The sequence below is a fragment of the Lutjanus erythropterus genome, chromosome 3, assembly GCF_056507025.1.
Source record: "Lutjanus erythropterus isolate fLutEry1 chromosome 3, fLutEry1.hap2, whole genome shotgun sequence".
Taxonomy (NCBI): Eukaryota; Metazoa; Chordata; class Actinopteri; order Lutjaniformes; family Lutjanidae; genus Lutjanus; species Lutjanus erythropterus.
The window spans coordinates 10,940,925-10,953,104 of NC_139319.1; the positions used below are offsets into that span (position 1 = coordinate 10,940,925).

The 12,180-nt window shown below is 40.9% G+C and overlaps 1 protein-coding gene across 1 annotated transcript in view; it reads left to right on the top strand.

The window, feature by feature from the left end:
* The first annotated feature begins 9,541 nt into the window (after positions 1-9,541).
* The window catches only part of gna12a (guanine nucleotide binding protein (G protein) alpha 12a), a 36,308-nt gene continuing 33,669 nt past the window's right edge, over positions 9,542-12,180 (top strand). The window contains exon 1 of the mRNA XM_084714966.1: positions 9,542-10,530. Within this exon, the coding sequence (XP_084571092.1) occupies positions 10,213-10,530 (318 nt within the window). The 5' untranslated portion in view covers positions 9,542-10,212. The remainder of the gene's footprint in view (positions 10,531-12,180) is intronic.

Here is a 12,180-nt window from a genome sequence, read left to right on the forward strand (position 1 = left end):
GATAACAGGCTCAACTTTACATGAACAGACAAGTGACAGTTACAAACAGCTGATCAGCTTACACTCATCGTTGCTTGTTATCGTCCAATTATAATATTGCACTCGTCTTGCGCTCCTGCAGTGTCCCTGCAGCCTGCTTGAGCTTCCTTGAGTTTGGAGAGGAGGGGGCAGAGGGAAAACAACTCGCTTCAACCATAGATCGTATATTAATTAGAGATTGAACTCATTTAATAAACAGTCTATCGCTCCAGCTCGCCATTTGGGCTGCAGTATTCACTTTTGTATGTGCAATTGCTACATATTGCTACTTTAAATGCAGCAAACATGAACCAACTTCTAATCTGGGATGACAAAGGTGTTTCGTTTTTTCTTCTATTTCTGTACATAATATTTGTTTTATAAAGGGTTATAAAGGGTTTTGCATTGAAATTCTTCACCTTACACGTCAGATGTAAGAAATGTGAATGTCCGGCCCCTCGGAACTTAACTTTTTTTTTAAATTTGGACCTTTTAACCAAGTAATTGAATCGGCCCGACACACATCCTTGATGTGGATGAGAAAAAATTCACAAAACATGTACCCATGCACAAAAACAGGAAAGAAGAAAGAAACCACAGGAAGAGAAGCAGAGGACAGATTCCTCCTCCAGACAAAAACTAATCAGGCTCAGAGGCAGTGGGGATCGTCCGTTGATCACAGGGTTAGCAGTTTGATTTCCACCTCCTCCTGCTCACATGTTTAAGTGTCCTTGGGCAAGACATGGAACCCTGTATTGCCCCTGATGGTCGGCCAAGTACCCCGCATGGTAGCTCACTGTCATCAGTGAGTAAGTGCAGAAACTTTGTAAAGCACTTTGAATACATGTGTTGTATAAATGTGGCGAGTTGCCATTTATAACATATAATATTAAGTAAATATAAAGTTAAAGGGATAGTTCAGACTATTTGAAGTGTGGTTGTATGAGGTACGTAACCATAGTCAGTATATTACCTACAGTATATGGCAGCCACCACACATCCAGTTTGGAGAAGCAGCAGGAGTACTGGTGCAGGAAGCCAGCTGAACTGCTGTGGACAGAATGAGCAGCAAAATTTGTTTTACACACCTACAAAAATGCATGCAGCGAAGGACTGCAGGCAGGAGTCAAACCCACAGTCACTGCAGAGGACTCATAGCTTCAGTGCATGGGGAAAACGCTCGACCAACTGAGCTTCCAGGCCACTGAAAACTCTGTTTAAAGCAGCAGGAAGAAAACCTAGAAAAACAGTTGACTGTTGAGTCTCATCTCCAGGGTCTGAGATATCAACATTTGAGGTAGGAGGCTCTCTACTTGCATTTCATGCAGTCTACTGAGGCAATTCCAGTAATTGAGTACTGGCTGACAGGCACCAGCCGTGTACATTCACAAAGCAACTTTAAAAGGCATTTCTCCTCCGGTCAGCAGTCAATATGGAGCAGTAAACAGACGAACGAGGTCGGCTCCTTTGTGGGTGAAGAGAAATCTGCTTTTTAATCCTAAAAGTTTGAACCATAAACTCTGAGTTCTCCTCCTGACAGTGAAGGAATCAGCATCAGAGAAAAACCAGCGTGACTCTGGTGTTTCTTCCTTCAGAAGCTCCAGCCTGTCACCAGCTCTCTCCACCGAAGGTCCCCGGCTCTCAGCAGCTGTCTGTCAGCTCTGTCAGCTCCTCCCCACAGGACATTTGGCAAAAGCCCCATAACAGATGCAAGTGAACACAACTGAAAGTAAAGTCAAAAGTTACCTGGTGAGCCAACATACTCCTGGGCTGAGCATGTTGCTAATTAGCTTAATTTGTGATAATTTTGTCTTCCTTTTGTTGAGTTTCTTTGTAGTTTAGGCAGCGGTTGCCAATGCTGGAAGAGCGACTTTTCCTGCAGCACTGGCTAAAATACATTTTCCTGCAGCGTCCAACTCCAGGACTCCTGCTGCTTCTCCAAATGTAGTTTAAAACTGAAGTTCAGGAACTAGACCCTACCACCCTCACTTGAACACCATCACCTGCTTTGTTCATTCAAAATATCTGTATCTCCCACCTGTTTCCTGCTAATCAGACAGCTGCATCTTCTCCTTCCAATCACCAGTGCATACCTATGTAAGCACATCCTAAACTCTCTTGTCTGTCTCAGTTTTCACGACCCTCATCCCTCAACCCTGTCTTCTGTCTCAGCAGGTAACATACAGTTAGACAACTAGGATCGTGGTCACAAGTTCTACTGCATCCGTCCCAGGATCCCTCTACAAGGAGCTGACTCGTCCTCCCTTCGACCACCCGGTTCTCAGCTGCATGCTCCGGTTCACCCTCGAGACACGTATTAATTCTTCTTTCTTTCTCTTTCTTCCATATTATACCCCATGGAACAACGTGGGACGATGCGCCTAGACATTTCTCCCAGCCTGAGTCTCAATCCCCCTGGTTCCTAGCCACTCAGCTCAACATCCGACCTCCCTTCCTCTTGACCCCTCTCATCCCTCTCTCCTTGACCCCTGTCATCCCATGCTTCCCAATTCCCTTTGCCGTTCCAAATAAAATACTTTCATGCTGAACTTATGGTGTGGTCTTTTTAGTGAAACTGGACTTACCCAACATACACACTGGATCTTTAATCTGGATCAAACAGACCAAACCTTTACTCCTGTAAAACTCCATCATGTTAAAATGATCAATGATCCTTTCTGTAACCTGCACTCAGAGCTCGTCTCTTCATATGTTTTGGGACTGTCCTCCTGTCAAACACTTCTGGAGCAAAGCTGCATCCAAATGACCTAATCTGACATATGAAACAGGGCCTGTAACTATATGTAGTTTTATTTTAAATGACCTCTCAATTCTTAATCTCTCCGAACTCAAAAGGCGTGCAGTCATTTTTACCAGACTGACAGCAGCAAAGAGAATAATTGCATCCCGCTGGAGGCCACCTCATTCTCTTACTATTAGAACTTGAGTCGTCTCCTTTTTAGATGTCATAAACATGGAGCTCTCACCAGCTCGAATTAATGGTGTCAATGAGTACACATAAGTGCTGGCGCTGTAGTGCTGAATCCTTGAAAAACATTCTGTAAGGACAATAAATTGCCTCAAGCTTTCTTAATCCACTGCGCTTAGACATTCAGTTCCCTCTACTTGTCTATGTGTGTTTATGTGTGAGTTTGTGTGTGTGTGTGTGTGTGTGTATAGGTATGAATGTTCTTTTTCATTATTTCCTTACATTATTTATCTCCTCACGCAATTAATCATTTGTTTTTTTCATTGTTGTCAATATTATTACACTGTGTTCTGGTGCATCCCATGACACATCCTCACGCCTCGTATGCTTACTGAAAGCTAATTCTTTCTTTCTGGAATCATATATTTCATAAAGTCACTGCTCTGGCTTTGTTTTGCATGCTTGGAATTACAATGAAAATTTGATGGCAACAAAAAAAAGAGGTTTAATCAAAATGTTTTGTGTTTTGAGCAGAGGTGCATCGTCACGAGAGGCAAACTGAGCAAATGTTTGGGGACAAAGGAGCTGATGATGGCCATTAATACTGTCACATTTGCAATGACAAACAGATTCAGATATTCTTAAAAACTGGGAACAACAGTATCCACCAACCTTTACCTGATCAGCTTTTTGCACCTGGAGAAAATTAGATACACAAGAAGGAAATACATGGAAAAGTTTGTTACAACCTGGGGACATTTCTGCATTATAAAATGTTATAGATGTTTTGTTTTTGTTTTGTTTCGTGTTTCCTCCCACACCTTGTCAGTTTGTCAGCCACCCTTTTCCCTTGTCTTCGTCTCCTAAACTTAAGAGAAGAGAGGAGACGGAGTTAAAGAAAGTTTATGGGTGGGTGAGAGGAGGAAAGTAAATTCTTATGTTCATTACACGTATTGTGTTTTTGCTCTTGTCATGATAATCAATAAATAGATTTATCAACACTTTAAAGTAGATAATTCAGGACTACTTAACACAATAACACACACAAAGACTTAGGTGATCGACATATATCATTTTCAGCATCATACTTAACTAAAATAGGAAATCTTTTTTTCTTTACCTGGCATATTGTCTCAGCTTTGTATCAGGATAGTCACTTGAACATATGTTAGGTTAAAATAGGCACAACTTATTATGATATATCAAATTCAACATATTTGTAAGAGTAAAATATTGTGAAACAACTTGTCACCTATGAAATTTTATTCCCTGTTATTTGTGCATTTTGTAAAAACAGCCAAAAGCAAAACAAAATTCACATCTTCTACTATTTGAACAGGTCAGAACACTTCTGAAAGCAGAGAGACGCCTCACAAGCCTAAATGTTGCATCTCTATATACCTGAGCAGCTACTGGGGCCTCGGTGGACGTCTTTGTCTGGGTCCTCCCAGGACTGTGACCGGTTCAGAGTGAAGATGTGGATGTCAATCACAAAACCTCATCTTTACCACAAATACCTTGAAAAAAAAACCCATAACATTGTGACTTGAGTTTGAAGATTATACCGTTTTTTAGTATTCCATGGAAACATGCTTTCAACAAATTCTTGATTTTCCAACTTATTTTCCCTCATACTTTTTCAGTCCAAACACAAAAGGCATGGGCCTTTTTTCGCTCTCCAAATATTTCAGTTGCATTCAAATATTTTCCCTACCTGTGCTTTTAGAAAGCACTCACCATTTTAGGTGCCGAGGCGAAGTATAACTTGCAGAAGTTTGTCAGAATCCACCTCAAATCATTTGATTTAAGACCGAAAAGAGTTGAGCAGTTAAAACAAAATATATTTTCTCAGAGCTAAATGTGTCACACTGCAGGGGCACATAATAGACCTTTTTTCGCAGCAGACATTTTGACATGTCACAGCAGGAAAAACTCAGGCGTGAATAATATAAACTAATGATAAATTCAATTCAGCTGTGTCAGTTTCAGATATTGTTCATGCTGCCTCGCTGTTGTTACTGTCATTACTAACACCTGTGCTTCTCCTACTATGACAAGTCAAAGTGTTCACTGTGAGCGCAATGAAACAACTATATTCTTGTATTACTTGTGCTTTAGTTTGGGGTATGATGGAGTCTTAATACTGATCTCTCTATATGATCTACATATGCAAATGACTTTCTATATACTGTAGTTACTCTTAATGTTTGTTGAGTCGGATTCTCTTTGAAATCAGATGAAACGATTTGCAGCACACAGACCAGAAGAGCCTGTGTTTACATTTTCTCAGCCAAAGTTACAGTGAATCGTACCTTAGCCAGTTCACTAGCCCCCTCAGGACACTACAGACAGGTGGGAAGAGAGGAAGACAAAGGTAGAGACAGGGTGAGGAGGAGGGTGTGGAATACGAGAACAAAAGAGGAGGAGAGGGTTAGGTGGGTATTTATGCCAGAGGAGGTGCGGTTGAGGTGTGGTCCTGCTCCTGAAACTCTAGCTAGATAGCTTCAATTAAAAAAGAAGCAGGAGACTTTTTGTGTTATTCTTGACGTTGTGGTTATTAAGATGCAAACCCACCGCTTTTGTCTGCAGGTTCCTCCAAAATCAACACAATATGAAAATTCCTTGTAGCAGCTTCAAAGGTAAAATCTGCAGCATCCTTTGTAAATGCACCACACAGTTCTAGTGGGTCATAAGTGAAGATTTAGAGCGTTTTGTTTATATGAGTCTGTACATTTCTTTTTAAATGCTATGCAGTATGCCTTTTAAAGTCCAGTGTGTAAGATTTAAAGGCTCCACCACAAGATTCGGGATCAAACTGATGCACTTTACAGGTGGACCAGTTTATGCAAAACCCCAGCAAGACCACAGGACTCTTCAACTGATCCTTTCGGCTGCACCATGCCATTTTTGCATGTTTATTACCACTTTTATCGCGCCACGCTGTGTCAAGTCGTGCCCGAGAAGCACCTGCTCTGGAGTGGAGCCAAAGTGAGCCCAACCCTCCTCCTCCTCCATGTGGGCTGCGGTGACATCTCACCGACCACGGCCAACACACGATGACCTCCTTTTCTTCCCCTCAAACTAGCGTAATGTTGTCATATTCAACTCGTGTGTGCAGTACAGCAGAAAGACGTTTCTAAAAGTGTCCGTGCGTTCAGCTCTTGGTTGTTTATAGAGGTTTATCTCTGGGGTTTCAAGTTTAGCTTCTCTCCTCTGTGGCTGTTTTTACGTTCAGGTATTCAGGTATCTGCTGTATTTTACTGTCACATTCGCTTTCAGTGGAATTGCAAATCCTTGCCCTGCTGGGTCGATGTATCGAGTCCAGCCGAGTTAAGTCAAGCCAGCATGTGTGTGTATAGAAAAGGGATATCTGTGTTTCATTAATGATGCTTTAGAAAACGCACTATGGGATGCCCAGGTAGGTAAATTGGTGGTGGTCCTCAGCTGCGAGTGGTCCGATTCTGTGTGTCTCCCATCTGTCTAGAGCTGTCCTATCAAATAAAGGTTAAAAAGCCCACCACTTAAGAATTATTTCCTGGGTGTATACATGTATATATGACTATATTAATAATTGCATATATATTGTTCTATATTTTTCATACACACTTGCAAGGGAAGGGTGAGGTGAGTTGTTTGACATCTACTTTGCTGAAACATGCCACTTAATCCTTCACACTGGTCCTTTAAGTTCCACAATCTAATGTAATGTTTCATTAGGTTTATAAAGGATGTAAACTGATGTGGAGGCATCATTTCCCATTTGTCTGACAAAAGTGTCATTTTCTGAGGAGCATTAATTTGCATTTGCCTCAAAGAAAATCTGATTAGAAGCAGCTTTTACAGAAACCTATCCTCCAAGTCTGTCGTCTTTGATTACAATGGGGTCGACAAGATGCCTTGAGTCTATTAATATACTCTTAGTTTGGGGGATTTAAAACATTTTTATACTTTGTCATCAGTTTACTGCATTAATCATATATTTGCTGGTTTCATAACCTTCAATCCATCATTTTTTTTGTCACTGCAGTTGTGATAAATTAAGACAGAAAATAATGAGGAAAAATCCAACATAGTCAGTGCAATATTACACCAAAAACCCATCTGTATTAATTTTTAATGGCTAGATAATTGATATTCAAGGATTGAGTTCTCTCTAACTTTGATGACATCTGCTTTCCTGGCGTTAGCAACAACTGAGCATCTTTTTGGATGTAATTTATTCCTTCATGTCCTGGCAAAAACATGGAACATTTCATATGAAATGACTAAACTGAGATGATGTTTTGTGTCTAATGGGCTGCTGTCTAAGTAATGCTCAGGTGATGCCGTGCCAATTCATTTGTGTCCAAATGGATTCTGTCTGGTGGAGCTCACTCCTCCTCACAACGTCCCACCTCCGTGTCCGCCGCTTCATCCAGCTGGCCGGCTTCTGCTCGGTCCACTTTCTTTGGCTCACAAGGCACCATCTTGGTAACAGCAGACAGTTGGTGGGCAGAAAGGACTCTGCTGGAGTGCTCGAGGTCTGCAGACCCAAATTGGCGCGTGTGTGAGGCAGATTATTCTTGTAGTGAAGCTGGCCCTGAAACAGGCTGGATCCCGTGGCTGATTAGTTTCTCTGGCAGGGATGCTGTCAGGCAGAGGGTCTCCTGGTGCCTTGGCTGAGTGAGAGGCTCAGGTTCTCCAGGGACGCAGACTGGTTTGTACAGGCATGGATGCTTTGGCCTGTCTGGCTGTTTGACAGAAGAGGAGAGAAAATATTGGAAACATCAAGAGACACACTGGTTGAGGAACCAGCTCGGAGAAAAAAAAAGAAGGTTTTACTGAGAGTGGTGTCCTCTTTTTCACATTTACACCTGACACCTGCCAAGTACAACCCAGTCTGACCTGCTGACGTGTAAGGAATGGTGATTTCTTATACTTTTTTTTTTTTTGGCTGTACATTTCATAGATTGTATAGATTGATTTGAACCACATTATATTACATTTATATCATTTTGTCATTTTGAGCTGCCAGTTTTTCTTTCTCAGCTGTTGTTGGAGTGAACATTTTGCTCGTTTTAAACCACAAACTCACAGATAAAATACTCCAGACCAGATGCTCATTTAATTGTCCCAGTTACTTGAGACAGAAACATATTATCAGAAAATGTTGTTGAATATGTTTGCACAGAATAACAGATCTCTTTAAGGTAAAGTATAAAAATTATTGGGGTGTGAGTTTAAAGAAAACAAAATCTAGGCCAGCACTCAAATTTGACTGTTTAATAATGCCACACAAATGTGCCAGACATCCTTCCTCAGTGTGTTTTCTGACAATAGAAAACGTAGAGCACTGAAAAATTATACTAAAGTAAAGTTCAATTACTCACATAAAAAATTACTCAAGTAAATATGAACATCACCACTTGAGAAACCTAGTCAAGTAGAAAATTTAAAAAGTACAAATTACTTTCCATTTGATATTTCTTAGGGAGAAGCAACAGCATGAAGGTAAAGTTAATGTTGAAGTTGGCATTATGTTAGCTCAAGCGCTTTTTAAGGATCACTTTAGGCCTCCAGCAATGACAAGTGAAAATTAAAATGTTTTAAAAAGAAAAGAAGAAAAGAAACCATTATTAATTCTACAACCACACAGGGAGCCACAGAAGAGAAGTGACAGAGCCACATGTGTCTGCAGTTCGCTGACCCCCGGTCGTGACCTTAAATCTTTGCTGTAAGCAACATTATTGTAAATATAACTGTTTATCCATTTCCAAATTATCCATTTGTAGGTGTTTTAGTGCTCTTTTTTGTTAACATTATTTGTTGTGATGTGGTGTTACTGAGAGTTAAATTAAATTAAATAATTATTTGTCACATGGACCATGATGTTGTTGTTATATTAATGTTTTATTTGTACATTTAGTCAGGATTAGCAACTGACAGAAGCCAATGGGGATCCAATATACTTTCTATGAAGACCACATCTGGTGCATTATGGGGGCATGCATTCACAATGTTTTATGACTACGCTAATAAACACACTTAAAGGGATAGTTCACCCAAAAATGAAGATTCAGTCATTACCTTCTCAGCTTCATGCTGATTGAAGGTCAGGTTTAGTTTTTGGTCTGCTGGAGTTTGACAGGAAAACAGTGTTGCAGAATGTTTGCTGACTTGAAATTTGTCATTTATGTCGTGGTTTTAGCCTGAATCTTCACTGTAGATCCTTAGCTTGGAGCCACGTGCACGTGCACACCGTCTGCAGGTGAACGGCGTGTTGGAGCATTAGGACACTTGGATTACACCTTTTTTTTTTAAACTGGTCACCATTCACTTCCATTGTTTGGGAGATTCTGCAACACCGTTTTCCTGTGAAACTCCAGCAGCATTTTGTGGACTTAATAACTAAACCAAACCTTCAGTCGGCATGAGGGTGAGTAGCTAATCGCTGAATTTTCATTTTTTTGACTGAACTATCCCTTTAATGCTTATCTGATGCAGTACAGCAACTTATAAGTCAAGAGGCCATAAGACACTTGAAATTATAGTTAATTATAAGAAGTATTCATGTAAAGTATTACCAATAATACCACCTCCAGCCAGCTCAAAAAGGGTTAAATATACAGTACATCTCAGTTAACCCCATGTTACCGCGGTGGGTGACCCCCCCCCCCTTCTCCGTTGTGCCCTCTGGCGCCCCCTGCCGGAGGTCCCGGCAGCGCAGCGGCGCCTCCTCATCAGTGTGACCGTCCCACTCCCACCGCCGCCGGAGGAGCTGCTCTCAGTCCGCTGCCCAAGTTCACAAACCCGCTGGCTGTGGGTGTATGTGTGTGTGTGTGTGTGTGTGGAGTTTGATAGGCTGTCCCAGTGTGAGTGTGTGTATGAGTGTGTGTCTTTGCTCGTACTATTGTTTTGCTTTGCATGGACGCACCGACTTCTTCAGTTTCAGCTCTTGTTCTCGGCTCTCTGGACTCAAACATTTGAACTTTTTTGTCACTTTTTGAACATTTTTCCCGGCTTTTGTCTCCTCTCTGTCCAGATTGATTTTTGTTGATGGCGCGGTCTAACCAAGATGGACACGGGCTGTCTGCCGGTTGGAGACTAGATAACGGCTTCCCCCATTATCTCTAAATGTAGACTTTTATTAAATTATCCTCTGGAAACGTGATATTATTATTTATCAGCTGGATGTAACCGGACTGGGCCACTTCCACCCCAGAGGTCACATCCTATAATGAACATTTTCCCTCTGAAGTTTCGCTGAACTTTTCCCACGACTCGACATGTCGGGAGTGGTCCGCACCCTGAGCCGCTGCCTGCTGCCGGCCGAGGCCAGCCGGGACCCGGGCAGCAGCAAGGAGCGGAGCCGGGAGAGGGACGCTGCTCAGGAGCGGGAGGCGCGGCGCAGGAGCCGGGAGATAGACGCGATGCTCGCCCGGGAGAGGAGAGCCGTCCGACGGCTGGTGAAGATCCTCCTGCTCGGGGCCGGAGAGAGCGGAAAGTCCACATTCCTCAAACAGATGCGCATCATTAACGGACAAGAGTTTGATGAAAAAGCACTTCTGGATTTCCGGGACACCATCTATGAGAATATACTGAAGGTAAGAACATGGTGAGATAAAGAGCCTGGGGCCTTCAGGGAAACTTTACAGCATTCAGTCCAAAGTTTAAACTAACAGATTTATAATCTGTGAGGTCAACTCATGTTTCTGTCGTTTTGTTTTTATTTAAAACAGATCTTTTGTTTGATGAGAAGTCTCTGTCTAACCACGTTAAATAATGAAGGATGACATTTAGGGCCAGAGCTGAAAGAGTAGTCAATTAATCAATTAGTCTTTAATGGAGGTATATTGATCAGACCTGGAACCATTAGCCAATCAATCTATTATAAATTCTATCAACAAATATCACAGTGCATTAGGGCCAGACTCCTGATACTGATATTAGAATGTAAAAAAATCTGATAAATGTAGTATAATTATAGTTTAACAAACTTTTTGTCCAAAAATAATAACAGGGCACTCAAAAAGTAAACTTTAGCTGGACGTTTTTCAATATTTTTTAAATAGCTTTAAAAAAAAAAAAAGCTAACAACATACAGTGTAAATGCTGATAACAGTATAGACCACTATAGCTGTGAGAGACCAGTATCAGGCCAATAATATCAGTCAACTGGTATATCGGTTGGGCTCTACATGGGATTATTTGTTTCGTCATCTTTTCTGAATCTATTGCCAGAAATTCAGTAGTTCCAGCTTTGCCAATATTTACATTTGATTTAAGCTTTAATAGGACTGAACGACATGCAAAAAAAAAAAAAAAATCACATAGTGATAATGTAGACTGGAGCATCTCTGTAGTAGGAATTATGGTTAATGGGAGTCAATGGGATTGGTATGATGTCCACAGTATAACATCACAGTGGACGATGGTATCGTTACTGGGTCTGAAAGGGTCTTTGTCTCTGCACCAAACGTCAGTAACTTAGTTGTGTTTCAAAAGAAAATAATAAGATGTAAAGCGATTTTTATTTTCTCTCCCACATGTCAAAAACAGAATTCTATGGCGACTCTGAGGGGACAAGCTACATAAAATACAAAAGGTTTTTAAAACACATTGTTATGATGGTAGAGGGCTCAGTGGTTGATGACAGTCAGTCATCATCCATTGGCCCAATCCTCATCCAAATATTATTTTCATTATCAATTAGTCTGTCAGTCTTTCTCTTGATCAGTTGATTAGTTGTTTGGGCAGTACAGTGGTGAACAATGTTGCTGTCAGCCTGACACGATGTCCTCAAATGTCTTGTTTTGTCCACAACCCAAATATATTCAGATTACTGTCATAAACAGAAGCTGAAATCAGACAATTTGGACCAAAAAAAACCCACTCAAAATGATTTATTGATTATCAAAATAGTTAGGTATTTAGTTTGACAGTTTACACCTAATTGATTAATTATTAAATCATTGCAGCTCTACACTGTAGTGCTTCATTAATAATGGTATATTGTGACTAAGGCAGGGTATCGTTTAAAAAATTATGATACCAGTAACCTTAAAGTGATACCGATACCAATAGATTACTCTGATAATGATATTTGATAACTTTTTTCAAAGGTTCTTCTTTATGAAGAACATCTGCATCAACTGACTGCCAGCCATATAAATAATCATTTTTTTCTAGAGCTGGGTACCAAAAGGATTGAATGCAGGTCTTGTTTGAATGGAGAAGTTTCTATATCACTTGGG